This window comes from Lycorma delicatula, chromosome 3 (genome assembly GCF_047948215.1).
Source record: "Lycorma delicatula isolate Av1 chromosome 3, ASM4794821v1, whole genome shotgun sequence".
Classification (NCBI taxonomy): Eukaryota; Metazoa; Arthropoda; class Insecta; order Hemiptera; family Fulgoridae; genus Lycorma; species Lycorma delicatula.
Genome location: NC_134457.1, coordinates 126,363,131 through 126,386,283, shown reverse-complemented (window position 1 = coordinate 126,386,283; position 23,153 = coordinate 126,363,131). Strand labels below are relative to the sequence as shown.

Below are 23,153 nucleotides of genomic sequence, written 5' to 3'. Positions count from 1 at the left end.
TGAAATTTGAATATATCTTATTTAGAACCCATTTTGTTGGCTTTTTACCAGAGTTATGTCCGTAAGTTACATAGTACCCTCCTAAAAATGGACACCATAAATTAAAAAAATTAAATTATTTATTCAGCCAATTTATTATTTTAATTAGATGAGGTTACCGAGCGTTAGATGATGTATCGTATGAGAATAATAGAATGTAAATAGAATCGTATGTAAATAGAATCGCTAGTTACTTAAACTAACTTAACTCAATTAAATTTCACTTAAACCATGTTATTTGCTCTGTGAATATGCATTTAAGCTTAAACTACTCAACTTCGTCTTAAGTGAATCTAATCTCATTCTTAACTTCATTATAACAGGCCTTTTACCAGAGTTACGATCCTAAGATACATAGTACCCTCCTAAAAATGGACACCATAAATAACCAAATTATTTAATCTGGAAATAATGTAATTGTTAACCAGGGTCCATTTTTAATTGAAGAGCAGTTGAAGTTGGGACAAAATTGTACATTTCTTGGCATACAAATTGCATTTTCACCTTCAAAGTGTTAAAGAATTTATATCAGCTCTTAAAAAATGCTCTGAGTACTGAAAACTATTTTTCAAAATTTATCATCCTTTTTATAAACTAGACGTGTATGACCTTTAAAAACAACTAGAAAATGAACTGAACATCATTTTCTAAAGATAACTTTTATTATAAAGATCAATCATACTTTTAAAAAGTTTAAATAAAATTCAATAGTAGCAGATAATTTTAAAACAATTTAATAAACATCATTTATACTAGCACCATCCCATTCGATGTAAAATAATTTTGGAAAAAATAATTTCAACTTATTGCCCACCAGTTGACCTAAAACAAGCTGTTCAATTAATTTTACAAAATATTTTAAGTTTCTATTCTTAGTTGATGGATTTACAGTTCTATTTGCTATACCTTTTCCTATTTTAATTACATATTTAGTTCTAAAATTTTCTATTTATCTTTCACTAACTTTTCTTTTTACAGAGCTTACATCCATTCTATATAATTGTCTAATCTTACTAAATCTACTTCTACAATTAACTTCCTGTTCTGTATTTATGTTTAATTTAAGCAAATTATATAAGTAATTTTAAGTTTCACATTTTATTTAGTTCCCTCACTTGAAATTTTTGGAACTTGTTGCATCCCACCTAACACAATATCAGAGCACAACCTAACGCTTTCTTCATTTGCTAACCTTATTTTTATTGATAATATTATCTAAAATAATTATTATTTCATTAGAAATAAATATTCAATTTTATTTTATGTTTTTTGTATTATTGTAATAGTGTGATTTTGAATTATTACCTGAAAAACTTGTATTTTCTTGCTTTCAGTGTTATTTGGTTTTTGCTTCATGTTATCTCCTAGCACTTAATATTTAAAGTTTATATACAAGGTTAGCGAGTGTAGGTTAAGTTGATATGTTAGGTGTGATGGTAACCACAAAGTACCAAATTTTTTATTTTAAAAATAATTTTTACTTGGCAAGATATATTTTATTTGGCTGTGGCATGAACCAAAAGGCTTTTAGTTTTGGTTTTAACATCTGTAGTTTTGTCTGTGCACTATTCTTCAAGCAAAGCAGTCAAATTCTGAAATAAAATCACATTTTTACATGTATTAATTACAACTAACATGTAACTGTTAGAAGTAATTAATATCTCCAGTTATGTTGCTCAAATGTTCCTTTAAATAAAACATGTTAATAATACTGTTATACTTTTCTCAATTGGTTCTAGTTCATTATTATATGCCTTCAAACAGATCTTTCACCACATCGACCTCAACTTTGCCTAATTTCCAGCAAAACTTTTGATCTCCTAACAATTCCAATTTCTTTTCACACTCTGAAGTTTCTACGCTTTTATATTCTTTCTTCTTGGAGTTTCTACTGATCCTTCTAGCACTGTTTTAATCAAAAGCCTTTTCTCTTCCACGATAACATCTCTCTTGCTAAGAGAAAAAAATGTATAATATGTTCTAATATATAAGAAAATAATGACACCAAAAAATGCAGTAACATTACACATTCAGTGTACATAATGCCCAATGCATATGCTGACCTCCACAGTGAAATGTTAGCACCTATGCTTTTCATCCACAGTGTTCTGAGTTAGGATAGTGGTCAGGCTTGGCATTTTTCTCATGCTACAAAATTCATTTCTAATAAAAAAGGAGGGTAGCTGTAATTTGACATACACCTATTACCATTATATAATGATGTCTCTTATCAAAAAGAGTAAATTAATAAAATATATACTACCCTTGTAAAGTCGTATGTAGCATAATAAACAGCAATAGGCAAGTACCCATTTTATCCTTTTTAGATCATACCCATTTTTATAACCTACATTTACCTTCTTTGGTCAATGACTTCAAAAGTGGAGAAATAAAGTAGCACACCCTGAAAAATCAGCCTGTATGCTTGGATTCAGTAAGGTGGAGTCCACCCACCACTGAAAAACCTTGTGTAGTACTCAAGAAAAAAGGCAAAATAAATTATGCTTACTGATAAGCAATTAATACTTGCACTTTGAATTTACTTTAAATAACAGAATGAATTTAGCGTTAGTACAGGGAGGAATAAAATTAAGATCATGCACCATTTTTGCAATACTTATTTATACTAAATATTATACCAACAAGATCTACACAATTAGGTTTGAACAAGAATTATAAATCTCATTTTAGTGCTGTATCAATCCTTTATAAAGTATTGAAGATTCAAATTTTAATGGTACCAGTTCAGATATTGAATAAGAATTTCATGCTTTGTTGACTGTTCATGTTTTGCTGAAGATGAATTCCATGCTCAGTCTGTTCCAGAACATCAGAACTTTGATAACTTTGTTATCAAAGTTATTCAGGTTAAATACAGGCCAGTAACTATACAACTCTAAAACGCTCTTAGGAAAAAGTATCCCATAACAAAACATTTAGGATAAAAAAGGTGATTCAAAGAATTTTTAATATTATTTATTTCAACTGAAAATACAATTACTATTACTTTAAAGGAGATAAGTTCTCAAAGATATTCAAAAATTATAAATTCCAAAACTGAAAAATAGCAGCTACATCATGACTGCAGAATTCATAAACAACATCGTTAAATACTAGTACTATTAACAGTGTCAGTAAAAAGTTTCTTACGTTCACCAGACCAATACTGCCTAAGTCTCTCTAATCTCATTGCTTTTGCACGTTTTACCTACAAAACAAAGGTGACAAGATTATTAGTAACATTTTGTAAATAATTTTTCTTAAAATAAACTTTAAATCACTTTTAATAAAAAGTTGTTCAGACACAACTTTAAAGCATACAAATGATAAAAATTAATAACAGTGATTTCGTTTTAATACAAATAAAATAACAAATAAGTTAAATACTGATGCCTTGGAATTTGATTTATTGTTCAGAATTCCATTTCTCATGCTACACATAATCAATTTTTTTCATAGGTTTGAACAGCAATTTTCAGATAATTTAAAAGCTCTAAAAATGAAGGTTGCAAGAAAAAAATTAGTACAGACTCAAAATAATATGAGAAAATTAATTTGAAATGCAGCTTTTTCAACAAATGCAGCTTTATTTAATCAATGCCCTTTATTCATGCAGTTAGTTTTTCATGATCATTTATAATAATAGTTGCATTCAGAAAGTTGCTGTACACTGGTATTTTGGAAGTATAATGATGAAACATTCTTACTTACTTAGTATTTTTATTACATTTTTTTATAGAAATAGATATTACAATAACTGGAATGGTTTACATCTCGATTTCCCCCCTGAGGGGAGAAGATCCCACCTCGTAGCGTGTCTGGTCGCTACACCACCCCCTTCGTTCCTAGCCAGTAGTGGCTTTAACGGAGGACATCTTCTCGTCCTCAAACTGATTGCGCACCACAGCTTTCAGTCCAGGCCACGCAGAGATGCCACCGATGCAGATGCCCCAAGGGACATCTGCATCAGTAAAGTTCACCCCGAGATAGTTTTACGTGTTTATGCCTTCAGAATGAAGACAACGGACACCTGCAGCTACCACGTCGCCCTCAGGAACTAAGCTAGAAGCCTAACCACGGAATGAAGACCGCGCGCCTAGTCCTAACTATTAAAGAGCCAATTACTGAATGTCTCAGATCCGTATTAACAGCCTCTATAACAAACTTTCCCACTAAAAGTTTCACACAGCGAAATTTAGACCTAGTTCCCTAAAGAACCCCGCTTATTACTCAAAATGAGTTTCTATTTGACTCCGGTCCGGTCCGCCCGGGAGAGGAGAATAAACACCTACTCCCGCACAGCTCCATCACGGAGTCCCGCGTGACATTCACCATCTTTCGCAAACCGCCGTCAAGACTCCCCTGCATACCGCCGAAGCAGTACCCAGAGACGCCCCGCCAACAGTGTGGTTAGCTCATAAATGCCCTCGTCGGAGCGCGACCGCACCCACGGGCAAGGATAACCATGCCCGTTGGCAGCGACCGCAACTCCGCCGACAGCTTAATTCCAATACAAAGACACCAAATACATCTAACCGAGGCACGCTGCCTTAAGCGGCTACCTTCGGCCAGTCAACTGCCCAGGCGGTCCCTAGCCACCCAGGTTCCTATCACCTACTAAATCCCTTCGGCAGTCCTGCTCAGGGCGAGGAAGCGAAGGAAGCCAGCAACTTAAGTCCACTCTCTACGAGCCCTCCAGTTGACTCGTAGATCCAAAACAGAATTTACTCTCTCGAGTTCCCTAGTAACTCTGGTACGCTCAGCTTCGTACCGGGGACATATGTGTAGGACATGGTCCACGGTGTCATCGACCCTACAGTCCGGACAGAAGCCGGAATCAACCAACCTAATCCTAGCCAATTTATCCCTAAAGGCACCATGTCCAGAGAGGAACTATGTAGTGTGCCGATTGGGGGATACCCAGCTAACCGCTCGCAACTCTCTAACATTGGGGAATATACCATGCGTATAACGACCTGTCAAAGAAGTATTCCACCTATCTTGCCAAGAGTCGAAACCTTGTTCTTCGATCTCACGCATACGCCCAGAAATAAGAAGGCCTCCCTTCTTTGCAACATACCGCTGGCTACGTTCCGTAGCCGAAATATCCACAGGTTTGATGCCCGCGATCACAGTTACTGCCTCTCGCGAGACAGTCCTGTAACCACCGACAACCGCTAACAAAAGAAGACGCTGGGCTCGTAATAGAATGTCCCTATAACATTGATACCGCAAACGATGAGCGCAGACGGGCGCAGCGTACAACATAATGGCCTCGCAAACACCTTTGTAAAGAATCCGCATGGTCCGGAAATTCAACCCCCAATCGGGATGGACCACTCTACGGACGCTAAAGAAGGCATCAACTGCCTTCTTCGCCACATACTGCAGGTGCTCCTTGAAGAGAAGCCTCTCATCAAGGATAACATCCAGATACTTTTGACGGGTGACATACCTAATTGAACGACCGTCCATCACAACCCGTGGATGGCGAGTTGCAGCTAGACGGCCCTTCAAAAACATCATAGTGGTTTTCTCCGCACTGAAAACCATCTTATACTGAAGACTCCACAACCGCAAAACCCTACATGCCTGTGCCGCTCTGAGCTCAATCTCAGCACGCGAACCACCCTCAACCAGCAGCAGTCCATCGTCCGCATAAGCCACAACGCGACAGCCACTGGGCAAACGTAGCCGCAAGAGAGAGTCAAACTCGATGGTCCAGACGAGAGGACCTAATACACTGCCCTGTGGACATCCTTTTGACAGGGTCTTTCCTAGTTGCGAACTGCCGTCACGAAGGACAACAGTTCTTTTGCTGAAGTAACTCAGAGAGTCCTAATTTCATCCTGCGTGCAACCACGCTTCTGCAATTGAAACAAGGCAGAGGGCCACCACAAGTTATTAAATGCCCCGGATATGTCCAAAAGACACCGAGTACATATTTGCACTCACTGCCTGAAGCCAGATCCAGGACCCTAAGAATCGCATCCTCTGTACTCTTACCGGGTCTACAGCCATACTGGTCGTCCATCAGCATGTGATTCGAAGTCAGCCTGCTACAAATGCGGAGGTAAAGTACCTTCTCGAAAATTTTTCCAACAACTGGTAAGAGCGTCAGAGGACGGTAAGAAGAACTAACGGTGGGGTCCTTGTCGCCACCTTTGAATAACAACTTCAAGATTCCACGCTTTCAGCTAGCCGGGAAATGCCCAGCAAATAAACACCTATTGAACACCCTAGTCAATGGGCCAAAAATTACAGGCAGGGTGCGAACAAGGAGCTCCACCGTAATACCATCATATCCGGGGGCTTTATTCCTAGCCAGGCTACATATTACTTGGCGGACTTCCGCCTCAGTAATCTCCGAAAACACAGAGTCTGTATTAAAATCCACAACCGCCGCTCGAACTCTCCGGTGATACGAGGTCTCACCAACCTCTGTATCATCGGGGAGCAGATCGTCCATCAGAAGAGATAGAACACGATCTTTCTCAACTACAACGCCGTCTTGGGTCGAGAGAGCCGACAGAAGACTGTCCTTTTTCCGCTTGTGACCAAGTACTCGATAAACAACACCCCAAGGGTCCTTATTCCCCTGCTCTTGAACAAAAGAGCGCCAGGAATCTCGCTTAGAAGTCCTAATTCTATGAAAATACTCGTTCCTTTTCTGATGATACTCCGCAAACAAGGCCTCGCGCCGGTCAGGATCACGCGCACGCTGTGCGGCTCTCCTGAGTCGGCCCAGGCCTGCTTTATCGCAGTCAAGTCCCGAGACCACCAACCAGCTACTCTCTCTCGACCCGTACTCCGAGGGATTGAGAGTTCTGCGGCTTCAACCACCGCAGAAGAGAAATTCTCTGCCAGGTTATCTAGGGGACCTCGTCCAGGGTACGAGTGAACACCCGCATCCTGGCCGCAAGAATGTTAGAGAACTTGCGCCAATCCGCCCGCCTGTGCAAGAAGCGCCCCTGCTGAACGGGGGCGTCCGCCCTGGAGACATCGCGCAGCCCACCTACCCAATCAAATACTATGAGCCGATGATCGCTTTCGCAATCTTCGACTACAGACCAGTTTAGAATCCTACCAGGGATATCCTTGCCTATGGTAACATCAATGTTGGTACCAAGGAAGGTCCTCCGCAATCCCACCGCGCCGGCGAAGGTAGCCAACTCGCCGGCGACATTGAAACCTCAAAACAGTGCTGCGCGATGAAGCCTTCTAGCAGTTCACCGCCGTCATCTGTGATCCCACTGTGCCAAAGAATCGATTTGGCGTTCGCATCAACAACTATAAGAATAGGGCGACCCGCTATCAGCCTGATAATTCTATCCCATCTTTCCAAGTGTAAGTCAGTGGGATCTCTGTACTGAAAGCACGAACTAACCACAACTAAGTCGAAACCATCCACAGCAAGCTTAACAACGACATGATGCGTGTCAGATGCTTGCCGCACAAAGACACTATCTATAGACTTCCTCCACAGAACGGCGGATTTACTTTCACCAACATGGAACTTATTCCAGCCTGAAAAATCTGGCAGGTCACCCTTGACAACGTATGGGTGTTGCAGAAGTAAAACATCGAGGCTCCGCTTTTCAACGACGTTACCTAACTCTACTTGGACCGCATAGGCACCCTGGGCATTGAGTTGACCGAACCTAACCATCGAGCGAGTTGAAGTAGACCTCAACCGCTCTCAAATAGCTACCACACTCTACTATTGATGGAGTGCCTATGGTTTTTGCGTAACCGCTTGCAGTTAACGCAAATCGGAGCCTCCTTCTTTTGCGGACAATCGTCACGCTTGTGGCCCTCTTCACCACAATGCGCGCAGACCGACGCATACTTACAAAACTTGGCCCTATGGCCAAACCTACAACACTTGAAGCGCACCTCTGCACGTCAAGGTATTCCTTGACGCGACAAGAGGCAAAATCAACAAAGACCCCACCCTCGGACAAAAACTTCTGGTGGAGACCAGCAGCTAGCTCAAAAACTCCGTGATACCGAGAGGCATCACGCTTTCAAGCGTGATGCCTCTCGGTATCACGGAGACTAGTCTACACTGCTCTTTGAACGAGGCCTCGTCCAAATCAGTGTTCTGCTCCCGACTGAGAGCCAGAACTTCTTCATCAGAGAGACTCCGCTAGATGTCATATATTATGACCCGGGGCTTCCTCAACCGCTTGGGGTCCACCTTAACCTCAAGCTTCTGTACCGCAGGAGAGTCCTTGATGACTTGGACCGTCTCCTTATTGTCCGCAACAACAACTAACCCTCTACTGGTCTCCTTAATATCTCGAATTCTAAGCCGATTCCGATAACCACGAAGGGCTTCACGGAAATCGCGCTTTAGGTCTTGACTCGTGGTCTTCGAGCCCTCCACGTTGTTCACGAAGACTACCTCCGGCTTCTTCACCGCCTTGCTGGCCTCGCGTTTGGTTTTCAGGACCTCAGCGTAGCGCCTGGGCTGCACTGGGGCCTGAACAACCACCTTGGGAGCCTTGACCTCGTGGGGCTTGGAGGCCAAGGCCTCGAAATCCTCACTAACCGCCTTGAAAGCTTCCCTCAACTTGCCAAGTCGAGGGAGAATCGTTTTCTTCGCCCCCGAACTGACTCCGCCGGGAAGCGCAAGAAAATCTACCAAGTAGTCCAGGTCCTCCTGGACTACTTTCAACAATAGGGCAGAACTGCCAGGTCTGCCCTTAGAATTTTTGAAGGCCTCTACTACAGGGGAGGACCGCACCTGGGCGGGTGTCCCTGTATCCATCGCTTCGCTGACCTCGTCCTCTGAGGAGCTAGTCGATGAAACTGGCGCAGGTTTCCTCTTCCGCCTGGACTTCTTCACCTCTTAAAACTCCGACATGGACGAAGATTCCCTAAGTCCTACTAAATTAACTAGAATCTCGCTGTCTACCTACTACTGTCAAGTTTGGGCAAGCCCACAAAATGACAACTACCCGCAGCGAGTACGGCAGCCGGAGACCCTTGCGTTCTCCTGTCACACTTCGTACCTCTTCGCCGCTGCTGGAACGATTGATTGGTGCACTAGACGTACAACAATGAACCACAGATTACGACCCTCGCTCTGACAAGAGCGCAGAAGGACTAAAAGGCAAAGCCTTTTTTCTGTCACGGGGACTAACGACCAGCAGTCGTTGCCACCTTTTCGCCGCGTTGAGGCGAGTACGCGTCGCACAAGTCCACGCCAAGCACACCGCAGCAGAGCTACAAATGTCGAGTCTAACTTAAAATGCGTGAATCGTGAATACAGCCTTAAGACCAGCTAACCTCGATACTGTCGGAAGGTACACACACGACCGACAGCCAAAAGAACACTGATAATAAGATATACCACGGTGATACTCTGAGACGCACTAGGGACCATAGTATCTGGAATGGTTTACAGTGTTTATATACTAAAGAGTAAATTTAGGATAACACACCCTCAAAGATTGTTAACAAAAAAGTAACCAAATCTGAGATTAGATGGCCATTATGATTAAATGATTATCAGTATAGATATAGTTTAACAATGTAGATACTGGGAATTGGTATGTATAATAATATGCAAATTAATCTGAACATAGGGAATTTTTTGTTTATTTCTATGTTGGCTACACTGCTTGACCATATCCATTCTTTTAGTTGTCTGTGTAATGTGAGGTTATTGTTCTTTGATTTTTTTAGCAATTTTTCATGTTATAAATATTGTTTTATGAAAGTATATTTCATTTTTCATTACAAAATTATTTTTCACATTTTTGTTCTGTGTTTCTTGAATATATAATAAAGGACATAACTCTCTGTTCGAAAATTGTTTCTGTATCTGAGTATACCAGTATGACATGATGATAAATAGCTTCTGAGTTTGGTGTTGAACTAGGGACAGTGAATGCTATTTTAAAACAATTTAAAGAAACTGGTTCCTCTACACCACAAAAGAAAGCAAATATGGCTGTAAAAGAAAAACTAATACAGGAACAGTTATTAGTGAAAACAAGTAATCTTGATTCATAATTATCTGCTGTGAATTTTTGAATTAGCATCCAATGGAACAGATCTACATCAGCAATGTGCAACAAAAGGCTCTTGCAGACCAAAGCACATGTTAACTTGACCAAAAAAAGCTGGAAAATGTTATTTTTTCCGAGTCACATTTTTATCTTCAGAGACAAGGAGTTTCATATACTAGAAAAGCATCAGATGAAAACACATCACCACCTCATATCCAATAATTAGTTCCACATCCTTAGAAAAACAATGTTTGAAGGCCCTTCTTCATTACTTCCAGCAGATGGTATGTTGAAAAGTGATTGATATATCAAGATTCTGAAGTAAAGGGTTGTGACAACTTAAAAACAAACTCCCACAAAGCAAAGGAGCGTTCCAACAAGAGATTGGTGCCATACCATACGGCCAAAAAAGTGAAAAGGGTTTTTCAAAGAACCAAACCCAGGCTTAAACCCACTCAACAATCTATGGGCAATAATAAAAAAAAACTCAAAAAATAAAATGTGCCACAAAGATTGACCTCATTGAAGCAATAATAATGGTATCGTTAGATCAATGATGAAGAAATCAAAAATGTTGTAGTACATTTGGCAAATCGTGTACATGAAGGGATTAAGTATAAAGGAGGACATGTTTATTAGAGGACAGGTATGATATTTTTCCTAAATAAAAATTATTTTTATTAAATAAAATCTGTGTTCAGATTAATTTTTATACTACTATAATAATGTATTATTATTATTAATAAAATGTTATATATATATATATATATATAAGTTCGTTTGTGTACAGCTTCAAAAACTCAAAATGTTCTGCACCGATTGAGCTCAAATTTTAGCACGATATAAAACCCACATCAAAGATTGTTTTCATCTATTTTTAATAAATCTATCTATCTATTTTTAATTTGTACATTTTTAATTTGGAAATGTAAACAAAGGAAAACCAATCAGATCAATGCAAGATGGCCGCTGTCAAACACAAGGACCAAATTTCTTTGAATTATATTTAATAGCTAAAACATCTGTATTTTATTATTAAAAAAAAACGATAAAAAAAATTTTAGCACGATATATAACCCGCATCAAATATTGTTTTCATTTATTTTTAATAAATCTATCTATCTATTTTTAATTTGTACAGTTTTTTAATAAATAAGAGGCTAATAAATCAGATGGAAATGTAAACAAAGGAAAACCAATCAGATCAATGCAAGATGGCCGCTGTCAAACACAACGACCAATCACAAAGAGCCCGTATGGCCGTTGCCAATGTAAACAAAATCACAACTGATTAAGTAAAAAAATTTCTTTGAATTACATTTAACAGTTAAAAATCTGTATTTTATTAAAAAAAAAAACCAAAACAAAAAGAAAAGCCACCAAGAAGGACAACCGCAGTTGGAGATGATATGATTTATAGCGTATGAAAATGCCATGCCTGACCGGGATTCAAACTCGGAACCACAGGATTAAAGTCCGAGACGTTACCACTCGCGCCACGGAGGCCGGCAAATATATTCGTTAGGAGCCGAATAAAAACACGACTTACCAATATGGCGTTGTGTGTCAAACCAATTTTATACGGACTATAATTACTTTTAATACGCAAAACCCTTTGCAATGATTGAACATTAACTTAAACCTCTTCAAAAATTATTCCTTTTGAACTAAGCCACATTTTGATATCATTGTTTTTCTATAACACGGCTGAAATTCTTTTCGTTTAATGATAAGAAGCGTTGTCTTCGACAATAACCGAATTCTCTTCCAAAGGACATAATACACTGCTAAACTATTTCTAAATAATTCAAATTCGTGTAATTTTTTTACGAATCGCGTTTTTATCAAAATTTCACCTTTTTCTCAATTTACCTGCGGGGTTTTGTTTTCTTTGGAGACCGTAATTCATTAGTAGATTTATACTCGAGAATCACGTTGTACACTGAAGCAGCACAACTTCTACTTACGTTAGCAGTTTATTAACACCTGAAATCAACGCCGTTTGATTATTCTTTAATCTGTAAGCATTACTCTGCTTTCGTAAGCATTTAAAATGATGTGTTTTTTCGCACGACTTAAGGGCTTTTTTTCGCAGCCCACAAATCTTTATATATAAAAATGTTAAGTTCGTTTGTGTACGCTTCAAAAACTCAAAATGTTCTGCACCGATTGTGCTCAAATTTTAGCACAATATATAACCCGCATCAAAGATTGTTTTTATCTATTTTTCGCATCAGTCACATACCCGCGACCGCGAGAAAACAGTTTTTTTAACGGTCAGTTGTGTACCAGTGACCGCGCCATCTGCCGGAAGCGAGGGGAACATTTGCCATACTAGCTAACGACAACCGCAGTCACATGTGAAACAATACGTGTTCCTAATTACATTGTTTATTAACAAAAAAAAAAAACGTATCCACTTGCATCTGATTCAGATTATTATACAATCTGAATTAAATATTCACTTTATTCGAGGTACTTTTGTGTGATTGTGTCGTGATTTTCATCAAGCTCTGAATTTATTAGAAAACGACCAACAGTGGGATATATGTATTAATGACGCGTGCAACACTGCACATCAAAACCCAATTCGCGCATTATTCGCAATTATATTGACCGCTTGCTTCTCTTCATCTCCCACAGAGTTATGGGAAAGATATCGATCGCATATGGCTGAGGATATTTTGCATAGAGTACGCCTAGAAAATACCAATATGACCATGGAATTTACAGAAGGCATTTACAACGAAGCATTGATAAATATTGAAGACAAGTGCTTAGCTATTGCAAATAAAGTTCTTAGTCAATTGGGAATCCCATCACCCACCCTAGCTGCGATTGCTTCATTTGATGTGGATTTACGCCATGAACAGAGTTACAACATTGGTGATCTTCAGTCATATGTCCAATCAAACATTCCCAAATTAACGCGTAAACAGAAAGGCATTTATGATCGCATACTGCAAATGATAAATCACAGAGTTGGGGGGACCTTCTTCTTGGATGCGCCAGGAGGAACTGAGAAAACATTCCTCATTAGATTGATTCTAGCAACGGTTCGATCAAAAAATGACAATTATCCTGTTGCGGAATATTAATCAGCCAAAACTCTGCAACGGCACGCGACTTGCAGTTAAGAAATTGATGAATAACGTAGTGGAAGCAACGATTTTAACGGGGCCTTTCAAAGGTGAAGATGTCCTCATTCCTTGAATACCCATAATCCCAACCGATACAAAATTTTAATTTAAAAGATTGCAATTCCCAATTCGATTGGCATTTGCAATCACAATCAATAAAGTTCAAAGCCAATCTTTAGAATTGTGTGGTTTACATTTAGATGCGGATTGCTTCTCACATGGGCAACTGTATGTTGCGTGTTCCCGAGTCGGCAAACCAGATAGCCTTTATATCTACGCAGACAGTGAAAAAACAAAAAATATTGTATATCCACAAGTATTGCAAAATTAAACTTCTATGAAACGTATGCTTTATTTTGTTTATCATTTCTCAACCTAACAACCACAATGTGCCACGCTTGTGGTTGTTTACATTGGCAACGGCCATACGGGTTCTTTGTGATTGGTCGTGACAACGGCCATCTTACATTGATCTAATTGGTTTTCCTTTGTTTACATTTCCATCTGATTTATTAGCCGCTTATTTATTAAAAAACTGTGCAAATTAAAAATAGATGAAAACAATCTTTGATGTGGGTTATATATCGCGCTAAAATTTGAGCTCAATCGGTGCAGAACATTGTGAGTTTTTGAAGCCGTACACAAACGAACTTAACATTTTTATATATATCGATTAAGAAACAAATAATACTTACGAGACATTACATTTTTACCAGAGTTAACAAGAAAAAAAATTGCTGATGAACAAGTAAGAAGTTATGAAAAGGTATAGGTTGTTTTGATAATTTAATTTTCCAAGCACCAGGTTTTAAAGAAGTTTGGTAGAAGACTGACTAGCCCAACCTTGGGAAAATTTTTCCAGTACAACATAACTTGTTTTAAAAGTCCTTCAAAATTAATTTTAAGGGTATGTTTAATGTCAATAATTTTTAAATATTTATTTACATGTTTAGACAGTTTTCAACATAAAATTCTAAGTCAAAATGTCATTATGGTCAAATTTAAAACAATTAACATAGTTAAACATCGATAAAATAATCAAAATGGCAACTTATTGTTAATGTTAATTTCATTTCAAATCATCTTCATTATACACAAATATTTAGCATGTTAACAGTTGGATTACATAATTTTAAATAGTTGTAAACAGTTTAAGTAGGTTGCAAACAGTTGCTAATGATTATGGATAAATAAATAAAGTGACCAATAAAATGAAATTGTTAAAAACAAAACATTACCTAATATCAAATCTATTTTTCCCAAAAAATTGCTTCAAAGATTTAAGTACAACTGCTTATTTTTTAGTACAACACTAATGAAAAGAAAGAAATAGATATTACAGGTAAATTTTATCAGGTATTTTAAATTACCTGAGTTCCATTGGTGAAGCATTCTTGATAGTCTTCAATTAATTGTGCACACTTTTCTTTTCCTCTGTATTTACCATAAGCCTCTAAACAACTCATTGCTTTCAATTCTATTTTTGCACAATTACCAAACTGCTGATGACTAAGAATAGATGCTCCGAGATCTGTCATTGGTATACGAATTAATGGAACGAAGTCTATATCCATTTTCTGAAAAAAAATAATAATTCTAGATATTTTTTCCTAGTAATACTTAAAAAGTGTTTTTAAGTTTGAGTGCACTCCAAAACCTACTTTCTTCCAAATGAAAGAAAAGTAACAAGTAAAGGTCAATATTTTAATTTCCTTTTGGCAATTTCCCTTTTTGGTATCTAACCCTAAAATTACGATTAAACATACATGAACCTAGGTAATATAAGTCAAAAAGAAAATTAGAGAAATTTTTCTTCAATGACCTAGTAATTTTTTATTATACTAAAGATGACTGTATAAAACTTGCTGATGTTATACTAAAAAATAACTATTTAATACAACTGATGATTTTAACAAACATTAATTACAAATAACATATAGAAAAAGTAACAGTTTATCTGAATGAAATTAATGCTTATTAAAATAAAAACTTTATTCTTAGCAAATAGTAGAACGAAGATTAAAGAAAAACAAATCACGTACTTGGCATTTATAGACTTAGAAAAGGCACTTGATAACGTAGACTGGAATAAAATGTTCAGAATTTAAAAAAATTTAGGGTTCAAGTATAGAGATAGAAAAACAATTGCTAACCTTCACAGGAACCAAAATGCAACAGTAATAATTGAAGAACATAAGAAAGCAACCATAATAAAAAAGCGAGTCTGACAAGGATATTCCCTATCCCTGTTACTTTTTAATCTTTACACAGAACTAGCAGTTAATGATGTTAAAGAGCAGTTTAGATCTGGAGTAACGGTGCAAGGTGAAAAGATAAAGATGTTACAATTTGCTGTTGATATAGTAATTCTTTCTGAGAATAAAAAAGATTTAGAAGAAACAGCGAATGGCATGGATGAAGTCCTATGCTAGAACTACCACATGAAAATAAACAAGAACAAGATTACAAACAAGAAGAGAAAAGATTACGGAGGTAGAAGAATTTTGTTATTTGGAAAGTAGAATTACTAAAGATAGACGAAGCAGCAACGATATAAATGATAAAATGCCAAATAACACAAGTAAAATGAGCTTTTAGTAAGAAATATAATTTGCTTACATCAAAAATTAATTTAAACGTCAGGAAAACAATTTTGAAAGTATATGTTTGGAGTGTAGCTTTATATGGAAGTGAATCTTGGATGATTGGAGTATCTGATAAGAAAAAATTAGAAGCTTTTGAAGCTTTAGAAATGTGGTGCTATTAAAGAATGTTAAAAATCATATGAGTGGATAAAGTGACAAATGAAGAGGTGTGATAAATTGATGAAGAAAGAAGCATTTGGAAAAATATTGTTAAAAGAAGAGACAAACTTACAGGCCACATATTAAGCCATCCTGGAATAGTTGCTTTAATATAGGAGGGATGTGTAGGAGGGAAAATTTGTGCAGGTACGCAACGTTAATAATATGTAAAACAAATTGTTAGGGATGTAGGATGTAAGGAGTACACTGAAATCAAACAACTGGCACTAGATAGGGAATCTTGGAGAGCTGCATCAAGCCAGTCAAATGACTGAAGACAAAAAAAAAAAAAAATTGTTGATAGTTCCTTTTACCTTCATTACTAGCATTTTTATATTTTCTACATTCATCCATCAGCTGCAGTATATCCTCTGATAACAAAATTTTCTACCACGTTTCTTTGTTTCATCTAATTTCACTTTTGCTGATTTAAGAATTTCCTTTTTCATATTTTACCATTCTTCTTCTACATTTTCTACCTTATCTTTTTTACTCAGACCTCTTGCGATGTCCTCCTCAAAGATCTTCTTTACCTCCTCTTCCTCAAGCTTCTCTAAACTCCATCAATTCATCTGACACCTTTTCTTCAGGTTTTTAAAACCCAATCTACATTTCATTATCACTAAATTATGGTCACTATCAATGTCTGCTCCAGGATGTGCTTTGCAGTTGACGAGTTGATTTCTAAATCTTTGTTTAACCATGATATAATCTATCTGATACCTTGCAGTATCACCAGGCTTTTTCCATGTATATATTCTTCTATTATGATTTTTAAACTGGGTATTGGCAATTACTAAATTATACTTCGTGCAAAACTCAATAAGTCGGTCCCCTCTTTCATTTCTTTTGCCCAGCCTGTATTCACCCACAATATTTTCTTCCGTGCCTTTTCCGATGCTTGCATTCCAATCTCAAACTATTATTAAATTTTCATTCCCTTTTTTGTGTTTAATTACTTCATCAGTTTCTTCATACACACACTCTACCTCATCATCATGGGCACTTGTAGGTATATAAACATTAACAATCACTTGTCGGCTTAGGTTTTCATAATAATAAAGAATAATAAAAACTGCCAGTATGATTACATATGGCCGGTCATCCTGCTCCATATTTGAATTGATCAGCTAAATTAACTAACAAACAACAGTTAACCAACAAATGACCAATAACAGTTTTTTAGGGTTAACTGTCGTTGGTCAACTGATCAAAGGGTTTTGGTATGTATATTTTTGTTGGTTTTGATTTTATCTTTATTACAATGATTCTATCGCTAAGCTTTTTGAAATACTCTACTCTCTTCCCTATTTCTTATTCATTACAAAACCTACTCCTGCCTGCCCTTTATTTGACGCTGAGTTAATTGTTATAAATCACCTGACCAAAAGTCATTTTCCTCTTTCCACCAAACCTTACTAATTCCTACTACATCTATATTTAACCTATCCATTTCCCTTTTTAAATTTTCTAACCTACCAACCTTTTTTAGACTTCTAACATTCCATGCTCAGACTCATAGAATGATATTTTTTAATTTTCTGGTGACCCCTTCCTTAGTAGTCTCCACCTGGAGATTTGAATGAGGGACTAGTTTACCTCCAGAATGTTTTACCAAGGGTGGCGCCTCCATCTTGTAAGATGAAAATGTAGAGAGTTATAGTTTCTTGGAAAAAAAACAGCCGTAGTTTTTCATTGCTTTCAGCTGTGCTGTACTCAGAAGAATGAGTGATGTTGATATGGGTAAGTCCACCTGACCTATGCCCTTAAACAACTACTGAGAGCTGCTGCCCTCTTTCAGGGATCATTCCTTAGTCCGGCTCTCAACAGATACCTCTCTCCCAATACAGTTGCACCTTCGGTCCAGCTATTCTATATCACTGAGCACTCAAGCCCCCTGACCATCAGCTAGGTCTCATAATTCATAGAGTGGGGTTAAAAAATATGCAATAAATAAAAAGATAGCTATTTTCAATTTTTGCAGGAAGGAGAATTTTGGATCAAAATTTAAAAAAATGGTATAATAAGGATGTACTCATTTACTGATGAGCTTAATATAGAGTGGTCTGTTAGCAAAATTTTGAGATAATTGACCCCCAGAAAACTCCCCAACCCCTAGAGATATTAACCCCAAAATGTTATCAACAAATTGCCCCACATGCATGAGTCTCTTACAAAATTGTTCTATACAATCAAAAATTATTGTTAACAACCTTCCTTGATTATTTAAGGAATGCAATTGTTAAGAATGTTTGAGGTAGTAAATAATTGCTGAATTGTAAGCAAACTGCAACAATGTTTATTGACTTAAAACAAATACATTATATTGTCTGATGAAAGCCATTGAAAGTTTTTGGATAAATTAATGTTTAAGCGTTTGTAATTAGATATTCAGAATCAATGTCACACTCACAAGAAACAAAGTTGCGATCATTTAGTCAACAGGACAAATCTTGTGAGAGCCATTGTGGCCCATGCCACCAATGTGATGATCTATTAACTTATTGGAAAGACAACCTCTAGAGAATAAATCAGCTGGATTAACATGGGACTTAACATAATGCCAATTAGTTTTTTTAAGCGTTTTGCTGTATTTCAGAAACCCTATTGCCAACGATAATTTCCCACTTATAAGACTGTCCATGAATCCAATGTAAGGCTATATGGAATCTGAATATAAATGAATTTCATCAATATTTATAATTAATGAAGAAATTAATTTTTTTAGTAAACAGGTGAGAAGTAAGCAACCACCACGAAGCTCAAGCCTAGGCAAAGAAATTTGTTTCAGAGGAGTGACTCGATTTAGAACAAAGTAAATTGGATGAAATTTCACAATTTGCAAATAAAATTTGTGCATAAATACAACAACCATAGCCTTTCATAGATGCATCAGCAAATCCATGGATTTGAAATGACTTCAACCAAACACTGTTACCATTGTTTGGTTGAATAGACTGATTTATATTTATTTAACCAATCAAATTTAGTTAACTGCGCAAATCCAACCATTGAGGTAATAATGCATCGGGTAAAGTTTCATCCCCCTTAATCTTGAATTACTGACTAAAATGTTTATACGAAAATACAATGGGGACCTAAAGGGTCATAAATGTCTGCAATTACAGAAAGAGAATTTCTTTTAGTACAATTTTTGGGATTATTGATTCCATAAAGTAGTGTATCTGAATTGTTATTCCATAAAATTCCTAAAGTGTGTACATTATGACCTTTATTTAAAGAAATACAAGAACTGTCATCAAGTGATGAGGCAATTTCTTTGTTGTTTGAAAACCATTTGTGAAGGGGAAAGCCATTTTGCTCTAACAATTGGCAAATGTCTCATTTTAATTAAATAATTTAAAATAAGATCAACATAAAAGTCATTTCTTATTACCCTGCATGCAAGTGGAAAATTGTCTTCATTTTCGTTTACAATTTGGATAAGACATTTAGTGGCGAAACAGGAAGCACTAGCTGTACCATACATAACAGTTCTTAATGAAAATGTTTTAACTCTCGTTCTGATGATTCACATCATAGAACTTACACTGACCCCTTTCTTAGTAGTCCCCACCCGGAGATCCGAACAAGGGACTAGTTTTTACCTCCGGAATATTTTACCAAGGAAGGCGCCTCCATCATTGCTATATAAAAATACAGAGAGCTAAATTTTCTTGCAAAAATAGCGGCTGTAGTTTTCCATTGCTTTCAGCTACGCAGTACTCAGAGCACTGAGTGATGTTGATATGGCCATTTAAGTTGTACTGACCTACACCCTTAACAACTACTGAAAGAGCTGCTGCCCTCTTTCAGGAATCATTCCTTAATCTGGCTCTCAACAGATACCTCTCCAATATGGTTGCACCTTCGTTCCAGCTACTCTGTATCACTGAGCACTCAAGCCTTCTCACCAACAGCAAGGTCTCATGATCCATAAAGGGAGAATATTACATATCCATACTTAATAGAAAAATTCCAGAATAAGGTCAAAACATTTTACCACATACATAACAAGAAATCATGTGAAAAAATATGCAACATTAATAACATGTTACATCAACAATATTTGCACAAATTTTCCAAAAGAAACATGTTATTATATGGTCATAAAAAAGGTAATACAACATATTAAGAAAAACACACTGACAATTACTTTAACTCAGTAGAATACAAATTAGATTAACAATTTTAAAAAAACTACATTAAAAAAACAAGACACACATTCACTTGCTAATACAAAAAACAAAGAAGCATCATTACATACAAACCAAAATCAATCTTTGCAAATCATTTCACACAAGCAGGAAACACACAAAAGGTCAACCATCAAAATGTGCACTAAAGATACAACACATGATTGTAAATTTCATATTGTTCAATTTTAAAAATATATCAAATGATAAAACATAGACCAAACAAGACTACCCATCTGACGACTTGAAAAGGAGTTTCTAACCAGTAAAAAGACAAATGCACAGATAAAGAAACTTGACAATAAAAAGATGTTATGGAACACAATTTTGTGGATTTTGAAGATTTGAGTTAGTTTAACTTTTTGAATTTATTTTTATGGATGAATTAATTTTCAGAACTACTGATTTTTTGTACACTACACCTTTATTGTGGGGAAGAAATACTTATACTTTAATGTTCTCCTTTTTAATCAATTACTTAAAGATGATTATATTGTTTTGAAATGTTAGCAGCTTTTTCTCTAACATAACATTTTTTAAAATACAATATTTTACAAAGCACTCTTCTGAATTCTAAGTTCTGATTTCAATTGCATTTTTATACAATATCAGTACATTAAGCACTAAATCTGGTGGTATTGCAAAAATGCTGATAATTTGTCAATAAAAATATGATTATTTACAAATATTTAAAAACAACATTAACAAAGTAAACATAACCTATCAAACAAAAACATGTTAGGAAATTAATTTAATAATGACTATGAATCTTTTACAATATGCAACTTCAAATATGTATGATTAATATTTCTGTTACTAATAAAAGAATAAAAAATATATTAAATTTTTTTTTTTTAATATTGAGACATAGTTATGGTAAAATTAGATATAAATGTTGTTGCAAGAAAAGGGTTTTTTATTACAATGTTCACAAAAGCAACTAACAGAATGCATGAATAAAGGATACTTATATAAAAATTTTCGATAATATATATGTTATACTAGTAATAGAGTGAAAAGATTACTTTAATTAAGATAGATTCACACCCAAAACAAACACATTTACTTCTGATAATTATGCTAGTGGCAGATTCACAAAAATAACACACACACACAAAAGTATGTAAAAGGGGATGAAACTCTAATAAAGGGACTAACTCCTAATAGTAGGGGAAAGAATTTAAGGTAGAATAGTTGGGGAATTTGACCTATATCCTGTAGATTAAGTCTCAAAAGAAGAACAAAATTTAGTAATTGTAAACACCTTTTTAAAAATGATAAATGGTGAAGGTACATAACAGCAAGGTCAGGAAATACACAATAGGCTACACACCTGTTAAAACAAAAATTTAAAAACCAATTTATTAACTGTAAAACAAATAAAGGATCATACAGTTTAGAAATGACCACAAATGAGCTACAAATTCTGACCACAATTTTTTAATAGTTTAAATATTTACAATTCAGTTAATAAAGCTGAAACTAAAAAAAAAGCTGTACAACAAAGTGATGGGACAAAAGAAACTAACTGAACAAAAGAAAAATCTGTTAAAATTTATTAAATTGTATGAATCAGTCTAGAAGTAAGAAATATGTTAACACAGTAGAAAATTGTTTAAATCTCTATTACATGTAACTTTTTTTTTTTTTTTTTTTAAATTAGTTAACCATATTGTAAAGAAAACTTATCATGTCACTATGTATTCCATGAAACTGTGTGCAACTTTAAACCCTATGCAACATTAAAACCTCTAAAATAGTATAATTAGAATAAAGAAATAACTGAGATAAAAGCATAAAAAATAAGTACAAAATTATATATAGATAGGTTGTTAGAAAACCCTAGATAACAATAATTGTATTAAAACAGATGAATGTATGCACAAAGTAAAAAAAATGTTGAATTTGGTGGTAAATATGTTTCAATGTTAGATAAAACTAATTAAGCCTATTCATTTTGCAGTAAAACATATACAGATACGATGTATAGATAAACTGAAGATGAATCAAAACTATAACAGTGCAGGTCTTTGAGGATGACTGCTGTTGGGGCATGTAATAAAATACGGAGAAATATAGGGCTGTATAAAGGACAAAGCTTTCACATTTAATGCACCACATAATTCATTACATATACTTTTTTCATGTTCTTGTCCATGAAAGGTACAAAAGTTATTACATAACATTTTGTTTCAACTTAAAATATGTTATTATTAAGTAACACATATTTTAAGTTTATTATTACGGATAGTTTTATTATTAAGTCATAAAAAAAGTGCTGTTTTTCTTGTTACTATATGAAGGTCTGAATTCTATTTAGTATGTTATTAGTAGAAGTAGACAACTACATAAAAACGACAGCAAATTTAATCCAGTTTCATATTCTAGCTACGGGCGTTTCATCGACTATTAGGAAAATAAGCAATTCCCAGCCTTATGGCCTTAATAATAAAGGATTAAAAACAGAATATAATTCACTAATAATAATAATTAATAGAACAATTTTAACTTACGTAAATCGACTGAAGGTTAAACAATAGGTTATAAATCGAATCAGCTGATGTGATTATAAATACATCAGCTGATTAAAACATGTTCTTTCAGTGATATATATTCCTTCTGTCAGAGCCTGTAAAAATTGGAAGTAAATACATCAAAACCCACCAATCGATGCAGCTTTAATTTTTTTAATTACTTTAATTTCCACCGCAGACGGAAAACTGTAATCCGTTTTAACCTGATTTCTCGCTTACTCGATCATATTTCGAAGAGGTACTGGTATTAAACAATTTTCCGATTCATTTAATTTGCAACGTTACATTAGTAAATAGTTTTAGTTATAGTTATATGTCATTAAATGCCTAAGGCAAGTATAGAATCGAAGATTGTATAAGACAAACCAAAGTTTGTCTTGGAAAATTCCTAAATTTGATGTTTCGCTCTCAAACTAGAAAA

General features: G+C 35.7%; 1 protein-coding gene across 1 annotated transcript; it reads right to left on the bottom strand.

Moving 5' to 3' along the window:
- Positions 1 to 3,000: 3,000 nt before the first annotated feature.
- On the bottom strand, positions 3,001 to 22,866 carry ND-15 (NADH dehydrogenase (ubiquinone) 15 kDa subunit). The gene is made up of 3 exons (XM_075360530.1): positions 22,712 to 22,866; positions 14,569 to 14,775; positions 3,001 to 3,247 (listed from the first exon to the last, which is right to left on the bottom strand). The coding sequence occupies exons 2-3, from the start codon at positions 14,770 to 14,772 to the stop codon at positions 3,146 to 3,148; spliced, it is 306 nt and encodes a 101-aa protein (XP_075216645.1). The 5' UTR covers positions 14,773 to 14,775; positions 22,712 to 22,866; the 3' UTR covers positions 3,001 to 3,145.
- Positions 22,867 to 23,153: the final 287 nt, after the last annotated feature.